Below are 20,576 nucleotides of genomic sequence, written 5' to 3'. Positions count from 1 at the left end.
CTTTTTCCATCTTCCAGTTCCCACCAGGTCCGCCATAAATAAAAGCATGACTTACCGACAGTTCTGAGCTGGCGCGGTGACAGCACCGTTCCCTCCGCAGACAGGCTAACCTTTTGTGGGCGAACAAACTTAAAAGCACATACTTGGGTCTTCTTTAACATCCCATTCAATTCTTTAATGGTCTTTGTTTATTTCCTTCTCTGAAACCGAGACATTTAATTGTGCTGAGGAAGTTGGTCAATAGTTACAGCATCTCATTAATACCAGTTATAATGCCATAAATATACCCACATAGGCAATTACTGCTCTATAGAATTAGGTCAGAGATACTTTTGCATCCCCGTCGATCGCTTACCTCTAACACTGCAGCGACTGAGGGATAACCTACTTAAACTGGAGGTCAAGGGGAGAAATAGGCTTCTAATATTAAACAACCATATCTTCATAAAACTTTGTTTTATAACAAAATATCTTATTAAACACAACTTTTCCTATGTGTATGTATGTATATATCATACAGAAGTGTTGGCTTAAGAGTTCTGCTATAAGGCAACAAATGCCTTTCTCTGCCCAAATGGAAAATACATCTTCAGTAAAGCTCTATAAAAGCATCATCTTAAGCTACACTGCCACCATCTCCCCGCTCTTTTGTTTTACGGGTACCACGGCTCCGCAGCTACATGCCATGGCCTCTACACTACCTACGGCACGTCTTGCTCCGTTTCCTACTGCTCATCTCAACGGGGCCAGGAGATTGACATTTTTGGCAGGGGGATGAGGCACAAATTATTAACTTGTCTTAAATGCTTCCATTTTTAATCATTACTCTGGATGCGGAACTACTCCCCTCCGAACATCCCCACATCCTGAACCTGAAGACTATGAGATAATACTTCGTCCCCTCCCCATCCTACCCCACCCCACGATCTAGGTAAAATACAAAGAGAAATACACAACTCCAAGAATATAAAAGGAGCTTGGTGATGTGGACAAAAGCATCATGGGAAAGAAAGTGCACGTGAGGATAAGAGAGCATTTCAAAATTAAGGTCAGAAGTTCATGTGTAACTAGAGCCCTCACTGCACAGCTTCAAAAACTTTTATGCAGCTGCTTATAACTAGGTAATTTGAAAAGTCTTCAACTTGTCAGGGGGACAGAGGAACAAGGGAAGACACAGGAAAGCGAAACAAAAGATAAGGAAGAAGGATTTCATCGCACAAGAAAGGGAATCTGCTCTGCAGTAGAAAACGGAGGCTAATTTAAGCAGCAGCACGCAATGCCTACGACGTGCATGTGGGGGGAAGCCAATATAGATAGTGAAAACCTGCTTTACATTAAACGTGAGTCTAGTTGCTTTGTTACTCATCTTCTAGAAACTGATCCGAGCCAACACATTCTCCTAGTTTGGACCCTAAGCTGGGACCCCACAGCCAGGGGCCCCCGGGGAAAGTGCTAGGTTTCATTTCTGGTGCAACAGCAACAAACACGAACTTCAACTTTACTCTTACTCTCTCCCAGGAGAGCAATTTTAGCCAGTCCACTTTCAGTACCAACTGGTACAAGGTTAAGTGCATACTGGAGGATCTCTTCAGCATCGCGGGGATGAATCATGGCCAATGGGGGAATCTGCTCTTCAACCCCTTTTTGACTTGTTACTCTAAAAGCCCTTCCAACACAACGCCCATCCACCGCCTTTCAAAATTCACTTTGCAACGCACACAGCAAGGGTCCCTTTGCCTCCAGACTGCCAGTGCTGCAGGTTGCAGACACTGTGTGAGGTGGGTACAGAAATCAAAACTTTTTTTTTTCCCCCAAAAATCAGAATAGGACAGCGTGGATATAGAGCATGCGTTTTGAAAATAAATTGTTTCTTTCTAATAAGGTCTCTTTCTTTCCCCCGTTTTGTGCACTCATACAAACCAAACCAGTGGAGTTAAGTGGATGCACGAAGTACCTGAGCTCTGAATCAAGCGGAATACTGTTTTAGATCTTTTCAGTGAACTCGAGCGCAACAAAAGGTTGAGACAGCACCCAGTTGCAAAAAAAATACTTCAGCAAGCTCGAGCCACAGTCAGATAGCTAGGCCAAAGGGCGCTCTGGTGGAGCCAAAACCCCCAAAATTTAGAAAAAGAAAAAAACAGGTCAAATTCTGCACTGAGCCATCTTCTCCCTTACCGACCCTAGCATTCTTTAGCTTGGACAACTGACCATTCATGCCAAATCACGAGTATACCGGAGCATCGAAGAAAACATCAAGGTATCGCACACACTGAAACACACGCACTGAAGTCAATTGTCACCTCAAGGTCACCTGCAGTGGATGGCGGGCACGCTTCTCAGATCAGGGCACTTCCTCCGGGCTAAGAAATTACCTGCTACAGAAACGCAACCAAACCTCAACCAACCAACTGAAATAAAAACCTTGCAAAAACTCCTTAATGCATGTGTGTGGGTGTGTGGGGTCACGTGTGTGCACGTACGTGCACTCACAAGGTCAAAAGAGGCTATTTCATTCTGGGCTCCACATAAATTTTATCTCCATCCCGAATGCCATAAGAATGCAGTGCTCGCGAGCTGTATTTCATCTCCTCGGGACCAAAAGGAGCTTCCTGGTCCAAGTAGAAGAGCAGCATGTTGCTTGTTGACAACTGCACTACAGTTTTTAAGTGCTTCTTCAATTCTGCCACAGTCTGATCGAGACGGATCGACATCTCTTCCACCTTATCCTGGAAGTGAACCTCCACCTTCACGCTGCTCTGTGGCCGAAGATCCACGACTGCCAAGGGCTCCAGCTTCCCATACTTTGTGACCAGCTCGTGATACCTGAAAAATAAAACAAGTCCAGAGGTATGGTACAGTTGCTCGTACAGCCAATGCACGTTTCACAAGCCAGTTTCTGTTTCACATTATGATACTACCCCACTTCAGCTGCCACTTTATCCAAGGATGCTACTAGGTTGCAAAGTACAAACGAACATCTACACAGAGAGTACACTGACCGGATGACAGGAGGGTAAGCGCAGATTCCAAGGTGTGATTCATCTAAAGCCCAGAACTCTTGGACGAGAGCTAAAACCAGAACCCAGACAACGATGAGCTGTCCTCATCCTCCATGTCAGTGACTAGCTGGCATATGGCTCTTCCGAAACATCTCGCAGTTTAACTAGCACTTTGCTCAAGGTGGGAAAGATGGATGAGGCTCTCACGAGTAAAGAATATTGCCGAGCTAGCATTCAAAGCCCTTAAGTGCGTGCCTCTCTCCATACAAGTCTCCTGCCCAGCAGCGACTGAAGGAAAGCCCCAGCTTTCTTCTCCATTTGCCACCAAATCTCTCACACTTTGGGGAGCTGAATGCTCCTCACATGAGAAAACATTCACCCCGATTCAAGTCTGATGACCTGAAAAGACATCCATTAGGAATAAATCTGGATGGTATGAGTCCTGTTTTCTCCCCTGCCAGCATGACACTTCACAGAGCACACAGTGCTTCTCAAGCAAGATGCTGAAAAGGAGAAAATAAAACCCAGAAAGCCCATCCACTCCAGTCACCTTGTTTCACAGTCCCCAAGCTGCACCACGGCACCTACATGAACCCAAGTGAGCATCCAACTAGGGAGGAGGTATCTAGCTTAGGAAGGTGAAGTTATCACCGACCTGAGACGTTCGAGTTGACTGGTCTCAAAACAGCTTCCTGAAAAAACCTCAGCAGTGAAGCTCTCTACTGGGCTCCTACAATTTCAGAAACCCCAGCCATGGCTGCAGGGGATTTGGAAGAAACAGAGGATGCTACACTTGCAAGACTCTAAGCCTCCTGCTCCAGTGAAAACACTTCACTAAAGAGTGCCAGAACCAAGCCAGTGCTCACACAAAGGATACGGCCCTCAGTCTTGATTCCCAGTATCTGTGGCTTCACAGCCTGACTGATGTTTCAGACATTCCTGCTGTTTTCCAAGAGGCCATCTAGGTCCCAAATGTTACACTCCACTGAGCACAGGATCACCAAGATCACCGAATCAAGGTGAGCTGCCGCATGGTTTGGAAGCTAACAAACAGGGGATTTCTTGCCAACTGATCCTTCATGCCTACTCTAAAACAACATGGGAAATTTACTAGCAGAGCCACACGCTCCACCGCCACTTTCCCCTTGGAGCCAAGTTCTCCGACTGTCCTTCACAAGGTCTGTGCCGGGAAGCCATCTCCTGCAATGGAAAGCCCGTCACACTCTCCCGCTGCCTTCAGCAGGTATCGCTCCCATCGGGCAAGGCTGCATCTCCCCTGCCTGGCTGGGAAAGAGGCGAAACGGCAACACAAAACACAATGTGATTGAAATGACAAAGACCGAGAGCTGCCGAGAAAAGGTAACATTTCAGAGGCCCTCCACTATGCGCCGTACAGAAAGCTCTTTTTGTTCCCGATCTGAGTCTGAGCTGAATGCGATCGGTGCTGTGTCACGGCCCCTGTCGACAGATGATGGGACCTGGCAGGCCAGGTGACCCCAGGGAGTCCTGCTGAAGGCAGGCACATTCCTGGAGAACAGCAGACCCTCTGTGTGCCGGGAAATGAGGTAAGGGCCACAACGCACTAGGATTTCCCCAGTCTCACGGACAAAATGAGCCTTCACCAGGGCAGAGCGTCCAAAGGCAGGCCAGTGCCCTGCTCTCACTGTCACCTGGGTGATAGGATCAGGCCTATTTATTTGGAAAAGCCATTCGTACTGAGAGGAGACAACGCGCTCCCCATATTTTACCCACCAGGCTACCGCCAGCAGTAAGAGCGAGCGCTAGCCAACGCGTCGCCAACGGGGAGGATTTCTTTGCGGCACAGTTTCCGCTGCAGACCAGCAACAATTTTTCACGTGCCGACCAGAAGTACTGGCACGATTCGTGCGCTAAGAGAAACTGCAGTGAACAGGACTGATGGTGGGAAGAGTATAAAGACGGGGACAAATTTCAAGCAAGCTGAGAGAGAGAAGTACCATGAGTGGGCTAAGATTACCCAAGTGCGTGCTGTAAATATGCGGAGGGTCAGGCAATGTTGTTTTATATTTTCTCATGTCGAGGAAAGGCAGAACAAGCTTCGCAGCCTGCTCCTTGTATGCTAGCTGCAGCCTGGAAGGAAAGTTAGGAGTCTGAATGACTGGCTTCCCTCAAATCAATAAGGACGAAGGCACACTGCTTATAGTTCTTTTGCACCCCAATAATAGGCATCCTGGAGACTTTTATAATCACCCCTTGCAGCCTGGCAGATGTTGGCTGCCAGAGCAGAGGATGCTGAAGAACTGAGCCTGGCTAAAAGTGTCTCTGATACTCTGCAGATAAACAGCAGACCAGAGAAGCAGAGGACTCATTAAAAACCCACAGACACAAAGACGTCGCTCAAGAAGACAGCCAATATTGGATTGTATGCTCGGCGTTCCTTTCTAACCCATGACATCCAAAGAGAGAAATTATTCCTTCCATTTCCCTCCCTTTCCGACCCCTTCGAGCTGTAGCCTGTGAAGACATGCAGTGCAAGCAGGGGGGTTTGCCGTCAGAGAGCGTGCTGTTCGCTTATCGCACGCTACACCTCGACAGTCTTGAGTGGGTCTGCTTACACTCGTAAGTTTTCTGTGCCCAAGTGTGTCGTCTTCTTCCGCTTGAGGCAGCACTGCAATGCAGATGCCGTACCCCCAGCAACAACATGCGTGCGTCCTGATTAGATTCTAATTACAAACCACCTTCAGAGAGACCACACCAGATTTGGGAGCAAAGAAGAGGAAGCTTTAGCAACACACACAAAATCTCTCTGCAAAGAATGCCAGGTTTCCCTTCCTACGAGGGCTGCTGCATAGGGGTCCAGGAACTGAAACCTGGCCCTCAGCACTAGGGACACTCTCAGCCATCTGCAGCCTCGTTAGAAAATAGTCTGTAGTGGCACACAACTCCTCCAAAACAGAACAACCCTCTTTAGTAGCTGCACAAGTCTCTTGGAAACGCTGCACAGATGAAGGGATTCAGACAAAGAGCCCATTGACCACGAAAAGGGCAGTAACAGTGTTTAAAGGTTAAGAAATCAGAGGGGGAGGTAATTCTCCTGTATCTTACCAAAATAGCATAAAGCTAGCATGCTGGTCAAGATCAGCCCAGCTTTTTTGGATAGGTGAGATATTAGTAATTTCTTACATGAGCTCCCACCTGGAAACCGACCTGAGTTGTGTGTGGTACTGTGTAACTACGTGGGTGCACACAGCCTGTTCCCAAAGTCCACATCCTAACAGTAGCATCATGCGTGTCTAAAGCTATACCCGACTGGGTCCTTCTCAACAATATATGGGTCCTGGACACGCAAGGCACCTGTCACCACAACACCCAGAGACGCAAGTCCAGCAGAAAAGATTCAGAGCCTGCCAGCTATTTATTTACCTTCCCTCTCATGCGCAAACCCTTCCTCCTGAGCTCAGGGTCACACACCCGTTCCACCAGGATCAAAGGGCTACTCACACCTTAATTCCCCTCCCAGTCTGCAACCGAATACACCGCTTTTCAGCACAAGGGCCTGCCTTGCCTTCTCCCGGCTGGTTTTCCAGGTCAGCCCAAGCCCTGCTCACCAAAGGGCAGGACTCTGCTGCAGCTGTTGGGCTCAGCTGCCCTGCTGTTCTCCCCTTCTAGAGCCATGAACGCAGAGACATGAAATAGTTTTCTTAGAAATAAAACGTTAGGGAAAATAATGCATTTTAGGAGCAGCACCATAAGCTTGCAGTCCTCGTCTCCCCTTCCTCTTCCTCTCCCCTGCATTCTCCGCCTCTGCTGCTATCCCTTCCAATATTTCTTTCAATTTTTCCGCTTCAAGGGCTTCTAAAATTACAAGCCAGGACTTGTCCTCAGAAAAAGGCACAAGAGGGATCACCAGCTGTCTTGTTTCCCTGACTACATTAGTACCCTTTGCCTCTGAACTGACCCCAGTACGCCTTTAACAAATACTATAATCACTGGACCTATTAGTATTCATACAAAACGCCATGCCCTCATTCCCCATTCCAGCTTTCCCATGCCCTTACTGTACTGGCACGTCACATACACAGTACTTTCAGAAAACAAGAGACATTTTACTTAAGAGTTAAGCTGGGGGAAACACTGACCAGCCAACGTAAACATCAACCAGATTCCATTCGCACCTTTGTCATCCGAACCTGGCCATACCTTTGACCTTCTCTACCTCAGTTTCTCCCTACCTCTGTCTCTTCCCCTGGACACACACACTCTTGTCCTACTCCCTTTCTGTAAAGAAAGAGCTATGAAGCTTTGTTGTCTGAAAAGTACACGAGGGTTCCAGGGCAAAAGGCACATAAATGCAGTGGCTTGATGCTTCATGATCCTTCCTCAGCCCATTAAGAAGCAGTAAGTAGATGCTGGCACAAAGAAGATACCGACTGAACAGCATCTGTCAAAGTTCATTAGTTTACCAAGATTAACGGATCATTGGGCATACTTTTTTGGCACAGAAAAACCATCAAACTTGCGATTTGCAGGCCTGAAAGTGAGGGGACAGCTTCTCATCGCCAGTCACATTCCACACAGCAGATGGTCAAGAGAATTAGACGCCCTGGCCTGGCACCAGAGAGCACGATCTGTACTGACTTTTGGGAACTCCCAAACACAGGTGGATTATGAAGCTAGCCATCGGGGAGGCCAGGAAGCAATGAAGATCATGAACTGAACAGTCATGTTGTTTAATGGCACTTGACGTGGACACTTTAAGACCAAATTTGACTCAGAAGTGATTCTACAAGTCATCAGACAACACTCTAATATAACGACATTAACTAAAACAGATTGAGGAAGGCAAGACAGGAGGAAGGCGAGGGATGTTTTTTTCATGGAACAGCTAGCCCGGATTTCCCATGTAACATCATCTGTTCAGTCACCTTTCCTTTTGCCTCGCTGCCCTTCTGCCCCTGCTCTCCATTCCACAACAAAGAATTCATACCTGAATGGGACTTCCTCCTCTGGGAACTCCATGTAATATCGGATGAAGAATCGCTCCGAGTCCTCTCGCTCCCCATCGGCAACGATGCTTCCATTGAGCTTGACGATAGATGGCAACCTGCATGCAGACACCAAGAAATACAGTCAGCAAGAAGAGAAACCCAGACAGGGTGACCAACAAGACAGTCACCATCAAAAGCTACGTGCCACAACATTAACACCAGGAGAATCTTGCCAGGTAGCTTACACCTCAGTCCTCTGGAGAGAGAGGGCAAGTTCCACGCAGTTTCTCCAAGCACATTCAAAACTAAGCATTTTCATTTCGCCACATATATGCATCGCGTGCACAGGCATGTATGAGACTCAAAAAATTCTCTGAGAACTAGAGAAGTTAGTCTTAACATTTCCACTACTCCCACTTCCCCACACAACAAAAAAAAGCTCAAATCTTTCTGAGCAGTGAATTCATACACAACCCCATCTCCTAACAGCCTCTTCCTCCAGTTACCTGCTCCCAGCCATTCATTGCCATGTAACACTTCTGCTGAGCAGAACAAACGCGCAACAGACCTGGCTATTAGCAGCTTCCTGCGTTCCTCAGTGGTGTAGGACTGCAGCAAAGGGATTCCTAGCAATTTCACTTCCTCGAGCTTGGGAAAAGAATTTAACTTGTCAATGTCTTCCCAGCAATGCAGACCTGCTTGGAAGAAAAGACTTGCTTAAACAACCACAGATAATACATCATGTATCCAAGATAATCAGACACAGCCAAAGAACATATGTGACAGACGAGCATCAGCTGCTGTTTCTTTGAGAAGTTGGCTTTTTGCTCATGATGCGCTGCAAAAAATCTCCTTCATTTGCTTACAAGACAGAGTAGTTTAAATTCTCTCATGCTGTTTTGTAGGTCTAGAAGGATGATCTCCGTGGGTGATTAGGGAGCTTAGTTTTTTATGGACCACTCAGTCTTTGGCCTCACTGCTGAGGACTGACTAGCATCAGTTATGATGGCTGCATCTATAAAGGGATGCTGCCTTAAGTAGTATTGAAGTCATCAGGACTCCTGTCATTCTAGGCATCACTAAATAGCCAGCAAATGGCTTTACCTCACACACATGATCACCTTGGGTCCCGTTTCCGCTCACGACCCAATGGTAAAACAGTCCCAGAAGCCATCCAGCCATTTAATGAAAAAGGTTTTAACTCAATTTCAGCCCCCTCAAGACCTGATGTTTGGGATAACAAGGCAAGCAGAGAGGGTAAAATAAAAAAGCTAAGGATCGAGCAACAGTACAGCCCTGATTACATGGCAAGATCAACACTACTCATCTTCGCTTCCCTTTGCTGCAACTGCGGAAACATTTACTGCGATGCTTTTCCGATGACTGTTCCAGAAGCTTGCACTGGCAACGCAAGTTAGAAAACTGGTTTCTCTGAACAACATTCAACAGCTTCACCCACACAGTACAGAAAATGTGAAAAAACAGAAAAATTATCAGTTCAAACAAAATGAGGGGTCTCATTTGAGCTAAGCCTGTCAGGAAATGTCAAGTTCAAGCCCAAACCGTGTGTCACAACCACAACTCAGAAGAAGGGGCTGTTTTCAGAGCAGGAACAAAACTCCTGTAAGTATCACAGCACTGTGTGCGAGGCGGGCAGAGAGAGTCTCCTTTCCCCATAGCGCTCAAAACACCTCTGCCAAGGTCACCTATGCCTAAAGCCATCCTCTGGGTATCAGTATCAGCCACATTTACAGACAAATCGAGTATAAGTTTGTGACAGGAAGAGAACTCTTCCACCTGATCACTGGGGCACAACGTCACCAAAGAGTGCCTGGTACCTCTCTGAATCACACCGCTCTGAAAGAGCCAAAAGCTCTCGTAGCTGGGAGAAAGCTAGTGCAGAGAGACCACCACCTCTGCAGGAGAAACTGCTGTCAGCCACGGCATCAGTCTCAGCAGGAAAATCTGTTCATCCCCTTAAGACCCCATTGCACTATAACTTCACTAAAAACCATTATCTTTAGCTCATCCCTGATCTCCACTAAGCTAAAAGAGCCTGCAAAAAGAGATGCCAGTTTGGGGTCTTCACGTGACAGAATTTTGGAGTGCAGCAGCTTTCCCTAATTTAAAAAAAAAAAAAAAAAAAAAAAAAAAAGTTTAACACGCTCCTTGGGATTTCTATTTGACTTCCAGCTCCCAGAACATCAAATGCAATACAGAATCCAGAGTTCTTAAATACCTGGCATCAAAATTGCAAAACTACTTACCACAGGAGCACTTGCTCCTCAGTGAGACAGTGCTTTCAAATCCAGCTTAACAGGCTTTTCTTCCTCTAGTTAGCTTTAAGCTTTTATTATAGGGATTCCTTGATGCTTACGTTACAGCACATGTTAATAAAGTTCCTTCTACCTTGGCTAACACTTAACTATTGTTTGCACAGCATATAAAGCTGTAAAGAACAAAAGATGATGATGCATTAAGTACTCCTGCAGAAGAACTTCTGGCATACGTGTCATCTCACAAACACGTCACAGCCCTCACGAGCTGCCCTGCAGCTCCCTCTCTCTGAGCGCAGGGTGCACTTCCCGATATGTCAAATGCTTATTCCCTTTCTGGAGCGTTGGCTGAAAATTCTCTGGGGCTGAAGTGTAAAAGCAGCCTCGAGCATAACTTGAAGTGAGCTTCTAATAACTGAGTACAGATGACAGACAGCTTTTGCTGGTGAATGCTCGGCCCTTACATGCCACATACCTACACATATGCTCATTTTACCCAAAATAAAATAGGGAATAAAAGACGAATGGCATTCTTTCATCCTCTCCGCTGCCAGACATTTATTTATCCTTCTCCAGCCAGGAGCACCTGAGGCAGGGACAGGAAACAGAGGGAAACTACTAACGTAAAAATCCTTTGCCAGCTCATTTTGAATAACTGCCAGTCCATGCTACTCTGACTCATCCTTTAGGTAATGACTAACAACCAAAAGCAGCAGGTAAAGCCCACAGAGACAGGCAAGTGGATTTCTTGCCTGTTTTCCTCTCCTAACACTACCTTCTTCAGTCACTTCAGTCAGGTCAGTGCACTTCAGTACATCTGCTTGCGTGGCCCTGCATTAGCACCACTAGGAAACTGGACTTCAACATGATAGGTCTGTTTGGACTACATTTATCGACGGCTTTTCGATTCTGCCGAGAAGTCAGGATAGATTGGGACAAAAGTCACTAGGCATTTTCATCTCTGCTACAGCAACAGAGCTATCCCAAAGGTTTAGACTCTTGCTCAGCACTTCTGCCTTCACCCGCCCCCTCTCATACTTTGCAGGAAGCAATGCTGACTGCAGGCTACTTACTGCTCACAGAGGCTGAAGAAGTAACCACCCCAAGGCCAAAGTTTCAAAGAGGGCAAAGCAAGTGTGTTTTTCACCTACTCAGGAGGAGAGACTCTGATCAACCGCCGTCACTTACGCTGAGAACAAAAAGCATACTGCTTCCAGGCTCTCACCTGACTTGTGCAAATTAATGGATCGCAGGTTGGGGAACAGCCTTGCTAGGGAATCTTCTGACTCTTCAATGGTCGTGAGGTTGTTGTTAGCCAGAATAAGTGTGTCCAGTGATGGAAACATAATTCCCAATTTTCGAATTTCAGTCCAGTCTTGAAGATTATTGTCAGTTATGTGGAGTAATTTGAGAGACTGACAGCAAACCGGAGAACAAGACACTGTTTCATAGTCGTTAAGGCACAGGAAAAGCTCCTCCAAGCTGCACAGGGGAAGAAAGATCATATCATCATCTCAACATACCTTGAGAAAAGGCTACCCTCCTGGGTACAGGGACATGCATATGCGATTTTAACATGACCTTCTGTAATGGCTCTCAGGTGATTTGAAACCTTGGTGTAGAGAAGACCTTTGAGCACTCCAAATGGAGTGTTTCAACTACGTCTCTGATCCCATCCGTAAACTTCCTCCATAGATGAAAAACACCTCTAAGCGTTCCCCTAGCCTCCCAGTGTTAATTGTGTAACAGATTGCTCAGGGTGGTGTTCCACATTTGTGCCCAACAAGCCACCAACCCAGCTCCAGTGGTGACTGGTACCCGCTCTCAATGCTCACCACTTAATTTAAAAAGGTGTTTTTATACAACACAGATCATGCTTTTTTCCCCACATCACTAGTTCTGCCACAGATTCCTATTAAAGAAAGAACAGGTCCCACTAAGTTTTCAGACAACTAAACTAGCTCCCCTAATCCCAGGGAAGCGTACACTGGCCACACAGGATATACTGCTATCATCATCTCTGCTTACAAAGCCGTACAAAGAGGAATCTGTTGTCAAAATGAAGCCACTGAGGACATTCGTGGAAGCAGAATGCCACCGCCAAGGTGGACCATGGCCAAGCCACAGAAATCAACACTTTTGCACAGAAAAGTATGATGAAATACTACTTGACAAGTGGCCAGACCCTCAGACTTACATCCCATTCAAAAGCTATTAGTACAGGTATGCACTGCACCATTCATTCTGCAGTGACTCAGAAGAAAGTATGTCACCTCCTACATTGTCAGGGTGTTTATCCATCTCTGGTATTTAGATTTGGATGAGAAGCCCCAGGCTTTGCAGCACCACACAAGTTCAGCTTTTAAGAAAACGTAAAGCATTCACCTGGCCAGTTCCCAAGCTCCCAAAGAAAAAAAATCCCTTTTTCCTCTACCAATCATGTTTGCATCCTCACACCCCTCTCATCCCTCACCATATGATTTGATAAGCCAGCCTTGACCTGCGTGCAGCGAGCACCCCTTTCTACGCCCAACTCCCCATGCTTACTCTGGTAATTCCTGCAGGATTGTGTGGACTGTTTCCCAGGAAGCTTTGCTGTTGTTGAGCACAAGTTTGCGAACACCAGCGAAAGACCCAGCACACCTTCTCTCTAAAACGGACAAACTGAGAGGGTTGGAACTCAAGTTTAGAAACTCCAAGTGGGGAACGTTGGACACAATTTTACTGACCTAAGTGGGGAGGGAAAAAAAAAAGAGAAAGAAAGAAAGAAATGCGTATCAGGCAGTAATCGGACCTCATGCAATAATATCCCGTCTCCTAAAAGGGGGCCCTTCGGAATCACCACAAGCCAAAGAAGTGATATGGGGAAAAGAAAAAAATCAGGCCTCTGGATAACTACCTGTAATTCAGACTCCAGCTATTCACTGATCTAGATTGATTAGTTAATTGCTCATTCACCTCAACAGTTCACTTAATTACAGCCTCCGAGTAGCTTGATAAAAGAAAGCCAGTCTCTTGGGAGAGGTCATAAAATCCACCTCAACACCAAGCTGAAGCAGCAGCACGTTACAGGATCCAGCATGCCGTACCCCTCTTTTAGCAGGGAGGCAATGCGCACGTCTCTTGAGTTTATGGCCAACACTCTGATGACTTGCTCAGCTTTCCACGGCTCCCCATTAGCCACAGACCTTGCCATTTTGCCCAACATAAAAGACAGATGGAAGCTCACTGTACACATACAATGAATTTCTTATTTGATTCCATTACTCTGAAAACAGCAGCTTTCTTATAATCAATGCAAATGTTCAGGTAACTCTGCTTGGGGCTACTTTCTATTTTTGTGTGTACAGATGTGTACCTGAGGGCAAAGTAGCAGAGAGGTAAGGAAGAAAGATCAAGAAAGAGAAAGAAAAGCCAGAGACGATGACTGTACAGCTCTGGAGTGTGGGATATATAATGGATCATGTGATCAGGGTAGGTACCGACCTAGATACTGCTAATATGCAGAAAGATACGGGAACAAGTTATTTAGATGACCAATTTGTAGTCATCTAATAGTGATTAAGTGAACAGAACAGCCAGGCAGGATCAACTCATAAAGAACACATCACATCAATCTAATTTTCCTCTTCAACTGGGTAACTGATTCAGTGGGAAGTAGTATAAGGGAATGACAGCTTCCGACGCCATCTGCACACCAGTCGCATAGGCAAACTGGGGACTTAGAGTGCCCGGGATAGCACTGTAAGTTAAGCGTTCAATACAAAGATAGCAGACAAACCGAGGGAGTGTTCTAGCAGAATACTACTCATGTTTTCAATGACCAGAATAATTGAACGGTATGCATTTTTTTAATCTGCGGGTGATGCTAAGGTGGGAAAGGCTGCCATCACAGTGCAGTACAAGACTAGAGGCCAAAGCGAAGCCATCTGAGGAACTGAACCTGTAAGATGGAAGTTCGGTTCAAGGATAGTCGAAGTACTAACATTCGGGGAAAAACACATTCATCCAAAAAATAATTACAAGTCAGAGAACACCTGGCTAGAGAGCTCCACTCCACAAAGAGATCGGGATGGGAGGAGATGGGGCAGACCATGACATACACACGTCAATAACAGGGCCCAGTTGCTAGCAAAGGGCAATTGTCTCATGCAGAGGTTGAATTCAAGTGTTGCATATGTGATGCTGGAGGTAATTAGTCTGCCTCACTTCACACTTCACCTTAGGTGACGTCATGTTTTGGGCAATACGCCTTAGGAATGAAGCAGACAAACAGGAATGACATCAGAGCAACAAAAACACCACAGGATTTAGAAAAAATGGCCTACAATGAATGATTGGAAGAACTGGATTTTTTCAGTATTATACTAAAATAGGAAAAGGAGACATGAAAGCTGTTCTTCGTGGGTATAAAAGACTGTCGTATAAGGAACAGCGATGAATGCTCCTCCATGCCTGCTGAGAACAGGGCAGGGAGCAATTGGCTTAAATTGCAGCATGGGAGACTTAAGTTACATAGTTTAGACTATGAGGTTATTAGCTAAGCATGGGAACAGGCTACCCAGGGATCTGGAATTCCTATCACTGGCAGTTTTTAAGAGTTGGGTAGATATTTATCTGTTGCGGATGGGTTTTCTATGAAAACTTAATCCTGTCTCGGAGGGGCCAAAGTACACAGAAAGCCCTTAATTTCCTGCTTTACTGCAGCTCATGCAGAAGCTGGCAAATTGTGCCGTCCAGGGTAGCCTAAAGAGACTGAACAAATAGCAGGGTGCGAGGCATGCAGCTTGCGAGTGACAAGTGTAGGTGCAGCTCTCCCAGCTGCTTACCAGATGTGAGGCCAGCCCCACGGAGAGTAAGAGGCAGAACAGGGAGCGGAGAGGCAGCACCTCATTACTGTGGGAGAGGGCCTTTCAGGGTCAGAATAAAACAAGTCAGGAGACACCATCCCAGTTCTTAGTAGATATGCCCTCAGGACAAAACCATCTTCCCCGGCTCTAATCTCAACAGACAAGCCTAAGATCTCTCTCCCACCTGCTGAGCTAATACCTTCTAGGCTAACAAGGAAATAACAGGAACAGGGAAACCCATTCCACTTCTGACTTTACGACCCCCGTGCCAGAGCTGGGACATTTCTGCAAACACTGCGTTCACTACCTTTTTAAAGACATAGGAGTTTGATGCAACAGAAACACATGATAATTTTTATGTTGCACATCCTGTTCTTTTCCACGTATTTCCAACAATAAACACTAACATAAAAGCAGAGCTTAAGCCAGTGAGGAACTGTTAACAACACTTGAACAGATTGTAGTTGTTTTACTCGTATTACATTGCATTTATCTAGCATATTTCATCCAAGCACTTCAGAGGATTTTACAATAGCATTTAGCATTAATTAATGAGGCCTCAAAAATATCCTTTGAGGTGAATGTTATTAAACCTGTTTTGCAGATAGGGAAACAAAAGCGGAGAGAAAATAAATACCTTGCCCAGCATCACAGAATCGGTGGCAAAGCTGGGAATCAACGGCCATTACTTGGACCTCCTCAGTTCTTACTCTGTTAAAAACTGCACTGCTTATTAACCTCTTGACATTAGAAATGCCAGTTCCAGTGCTTTGCACAATTAAAAAAACATATATATTTGTCACCCACAGGCCAACATTGTAAGTCACGAGGTAAATGGAGCGAAGTGGCCAAATAGATTAAATTCATCATGTTTATTGTTGTTGAAGTAAATAAGTATCAGCTTTAAAGATGAGAAAGAAGCCACAAAAAATGGAAATCTCTCTCCTTTAAATGAACGAAGTACTCTTCTAACCTGCAATGCGTTTGCAGTCATAGTAACAGCCATCAGAGTTATTCAGAAAGATGCACATGTAACCATTTTACCTCATGCCAGTCTTCCAATTTATTGTCAGAAAGATCTAGCTCAGATACATGAGCACAGAAGGCGGCAATTTCATTCTCATCCCCTGCACAGGTTATGCCACAGCTGTTCAGCACCAGCACGCTCGGAAGGTTGAGGCGATCTGAAACAGGAAAAAAGAAAGGATGCCCTCTGGTCAGCGTTGCATTGTTTAGTTACAGAAGGTAACAACAAGCACAAACAAATACGACATTCAGCAAAAGAAAATATCTACCAGCAACTCCACAATTTACACTTTTTTAAGGATCTCAGGATAAACATGGATTTTACGACAAGTGACCGACATCAATCAAGAAGTCTTCTTGTGTCTAAACATGAAGTACCACTCAGTATCAGTGCTCTTCAGTTACTACATGCATTTCTGTCCACATTGCAGCGAGGGCGGGCCAGTCCTTTGTAGTTTATAGTATGTCTCTCATCAGTTCTTGCCAGAACTTATGCTCTTCCTCAGGCATCTGCTACTGCAGATAAGATACAGGACTAGGTGGACCGTTAGTTGCACAGGGTCAGACTCCCTTACCCTCTTGTACTTAGCCCACTTAGGGTTAGTAACAGCAAGGATGTATTTAAACATTTCTTTTCTAAGCTTTCACTTTTCAACAATGCAGAACATTTAGCATTCTTACATCGCGGAAAAACTTAGGTCTCTACTCTGCCTTTTGTGTTTCTGCTTCTGTTTTGCTCTAGTTCCTTCTCATGCAGGTAAACGTTCTCGCAGCTATTTCACAGACAAGGACTTGGATCTCAATCACAGCCTGATTTGCTAAGGCTAAAACAGGACAAAGTTAAAAGCTGTGGATTTGTAATAGGAAACCATTTCAACACAAGAAATCCATGTTCAGTCAAGGCAAGCCATCAGCCTTACACTCTTTCACATACAATATGGCTCTCCCACCTCTGGAGTACCAAAATCTTAAAATTTAACAACAAGCTTTTTCCTAAAAAAGTGGCCCTTTTTCTCCCTCCTTAATACTTGACAGCTACACGACTAGAAAGGGATTCTAGCAGCAGACAATTATCTGGAGTGATCTGAGTTTTCAAGTTTCCTGGCTCATTAGCGTTCAGCTTCTTCAAAGGATAGTGTTGTCCTTTGGGAATTAGTCACGACGTATTTGTAAGTCATGTCTCGATCACATTTTAAGATTTACAAACGTGCCCTCTTTTCAGCATCCAAACAGCTCAGGTAAGCGGATGCTCGCACACAGGAGAGAGGGCATTGACTGAATAGTCCATCAGGCCAATTTTTTGTTTGTGATAATTTTGAGCGACACGCGTTACGTTTTATCCTCAACTGAACTCAGGCCCTTTTTTCTCCTCTGTCAAACTCAGTTACTGTAAACTTCATCCAGCTGACTTCCATGGCTATTTTCCCCTTTGGGGCTGGTTATGATACAAATTGACCTGACAGAAATTTAAACTACTCTTCCAGACCAAGATGGGCAAGAAGGGGCAGTTCTGGTGGGATAAATGTGAATCTCAGACTCATCTGTACAAACCAAGAACCAAATGCTAACATCAGAGCATGAGGGAAGACTAAAGGGTGTCAAACAGATCCAGTTCAAAAAGTAGGAAATAGCGACACAGATTCTGCAGTCTAGGAGGCTCAAGGACATACATGAGCAGCACAGCGCTTCAGACACACATCTGTCTGAAACTCCCTCAAGGCAGTAAGGTCAGAAGCAAAGGAGAGAGGGGATTTCTCCACCAGGTCTGCATAAGCACGGTCAGAGAGCATTTGATGCCTTGAGAAGACAGCCAAAGTAAACCACAAATTCGAGTCACTTGTCACAAAAGAAGCCTAGCTGGAGATTCAACGACTCATCGCTTGGCTTGAAATATGGTCCACTCCTGTGTACACTGGACTCCTCTATCTGCAGGCATCGATGCAAGTTGATGGCACTGCATGACACCACTAGCATGTGGACCAACCTTGAATTTAGACCAAGTATTATGTATTTGTTAAGCCATCTCTGCCAAAATACCTGTTGTTGCAGCCAATCGTAAAATAGTTAGTATCACTAGTCTGAAGAAAATAAGCTCCAGGGACTGCTGAACCCTCAAAACTCAGCACTGCACAGGGTCTTACTTCCATCTTTCATTGACAGGACTCTGATTCTGTTATGCTGTAGGAAAACTTACTTGTTTTTTACAGCAACCGGTTCAGTTGCTAGATCAACTTTCTGTCTTTGTTAGATTCTAGTCTCTCAGCTCTTCAGTAAGAAACATATTATAATACATCATGATGTTTCTTTTTCTGGTCAATTCAGGGCGATTCTTCTTTCAACATAAGCAAGAACAACCAAGAAACTGATCCCATCCAGAACCCCACAGATGCTCAGAAAGACCAGAAGCCTACCTTTCATAGGTGAACCCTGTGGAGTTGCTGGGACATGCACCCCCATACCAGGTCCACGACGATATGGGAAGTTCTCAGGGCTGTATTTCTCACAAAGAACTTGCATGAAACTTCTTCCACTGGGCTGGTCCATGCTCCGTTCTTGGACTTCTAGTTAATGCAGAAAAAGAGCATGTAAACAGTCAGCAACTAATAATCACCCCCAGTAGTGCTCCTTGGGAACACAGGACAGAAAGCGACCTGCCAGGTCATGGGTTGTACTTCTTCTGAACTGCAGGTTAGTCTAACAGGTCATATTTCAAATTCAAGATTAGAGTAAAACATTACCTGAAAAGAAACCAAAACCAAACAGAGGGCCCAAGCTACACAAACATGCTTTCAATCATACCACTACAGGCCAAGTACAAGACCTCATTACCCCACATGCTCTTAGAGAACAGTTCCCAATATGCCCCAGGCTGCAAAAGGTGGCTTCTGTACCTCACAAGAGGACTGTGAGATATTCACAGATATTCTCAAACACATCTCCAGGGCAGCAAGGAGGAGAAAGAACAAAGAGCAGTTTATGAGTAATAGAGAGCTCCAACAGGTATTTTCATCCTGCAACTTCCCTTTTCTCTAACTCAGGACATTCAGTCAAGATCGGCTTTTTGGATAGGGGAAAAAGAAAAAGGATCCACAGCTCTCTAACTGTTTTTAAAGAAACACTATACAAAGCAGGTTATGGTTTGTTTTTGTAAAATCAGGCCAATGCTGTAAACAGCCCAGAGCTCAACGGCCTCTGCTAGCAAAACTTCCATCAGTTGGCCCACAGGGTGTCATGGAAATACTCAAGTTTGATAGTAAGCTCACTCAGGATATCTCAGGGCCCTCACCTTCATTGACAGCAGTGGCTCATTCAAAGCAAGCTTTGGCCTCAAAAGGAGCATCATCATTTCTCCTCTGACATCTGCAAAGAACTACAGTTCTTCCGTCCTGCTTGCAAACCTGGGCTTCTAATTAGAACACAACTGCTGTGTCACAAAATTCTCGAGCACATATGAGCACATTACTTGGCGAGTCCAAAAAGCAAGTTTTGCCAATTCAATTTTGCAGCTGCTTAATGTATCTGGAAGATAAACGTGGCCTTCGTATCTACGCATGTCACAGAACGGAACAGCACAGGAAAAAGGACTCACCACATCGCGGGCTGCTGACCTGCCTAGAAAGATACCGAGTGTCAGCTGGAAGTATACTTGGCACAAAGATACTGTGATGGCTGGCATTCTGCCGTACCCTAAGTGGAACTAAGCTTATCTGTCCTACTTTCCTGCGCATACTCTGAACTTGGTATTTTATGGTTTCCTGGACGATAAAGGAGTTGAGCTCAATACATGCACAAAGAAAGGGAACCACATTGTTCCCAGGTTTCACAGAGGTCTTGTACTCCAAAGCAGGGCCTGCCACCCATCACGGACACAAAGGAGAGATCCATATCCACCCATTCTAACAACTCAAGGCACGAACTTGCAGGAATCACCTGCAGATTTCCTACAGCATAGTCATGGAGCAGCGTTTTCACCAAGTACTGCGTATTTACCTTGGTTCCAGGGTGGTTTGGGAGCTCAGTACTGTAGGACAGACAGACACTGCTTTCTAAACACACACTCAGACCTCCTGGTCTGGAAATTCTGGAACTCCCCATGCATAAAGCTTTCTGTCCTTCATGCTGCTTTTATATCGACTCCATTCGCTCTTTATCCACTCAGCAAACATCAGCTGGAAATTCCACATGAGAACGTCACCTTAACATCACACTACAGGCAAAAAATTGTGTTTTCAGCTACAGTATGAGAGCAATCCAGAACTGAGAAAAAAACCTAATAACATTTACATTCAACAACTTTGAATCACAAACATTTTCTTTCTCAAGCTTTACTTTTGCATGCCAATGCCATTGCCAGATGACAAAAACATCAGGGAGTGGGCAGTCACCTTTTCCACTTCCTTTCTCATCAGATTTCACATTCACTGTAATCATCTGTCATGCACGTGGCTTCTCTGAATC

At 45.3% G+C, this 20,576-nt stretch overlaps 1 protein-coding gene across 2 annotated transcripts; it reads right to left on the bottom strand.

Annotated features, from left to right (window-relative positions):
- Positions 1-926: 926 nt before the first annotated feature.
- On the bottom strand, positions 927-20,168 carry TBCEL (tubulin folding cofactor E like). 2 transcript variants are annotated; one of them, XM_050910959.1, is made up of 8 exons: positions 20,109-20,168; positions 18,530-18,679; positions 16,137-16,276; positions 12,790-12,971; positions 11,468-11,724; positions 8,535-8,661; positions 7,966-8,082; positions 927-2,823 (listed from the first exon to the last, which is right to left on the bottom strand). In XM_050910959.1, the coding sequence occupies exons 2-8, from the start codon at positions 18,660-18,662 to the stop codon at positions 2,505-2,507; spliced, it is 1,275 nt and encodes a 424-aa protein (XP_050766916.1). In that variant the 5' UTR covers positions 18,663-18,679; positions 20,109-20,168; the 3' UTR covers positions 927-2,504. The 2 variants fall into 2 exon arrangements, with proteins under 2 accessions (XP_050766916.1, XP_050766915.1); XM_050910958.1 differs by lacking the exon at positions 20,109-20,168 and having other exon boundaries at positions 18,530-18,688.
- Positions 20,169-20,576: the final 408 nt, after the last annotated feature.

The sequence above is a fragment of the Gymnogyps californianus genome, chromosome 25, assembly GCF_018139145.2.
Source record: "Gymnogyps californianus isolate 813 chromosome 25, ASM1813914v2, whole genome shotgun sequence".
NCBI classification, from domain to species: Eukaryota; Metazoa; Chordata; class Aves; order Accipitriformes; family Cathartidae; genus Gymnogyps; species Gymnogyps californianus.
This window is presented reverse-complemented; position numbering and strand designations above follow the sequence as displayed.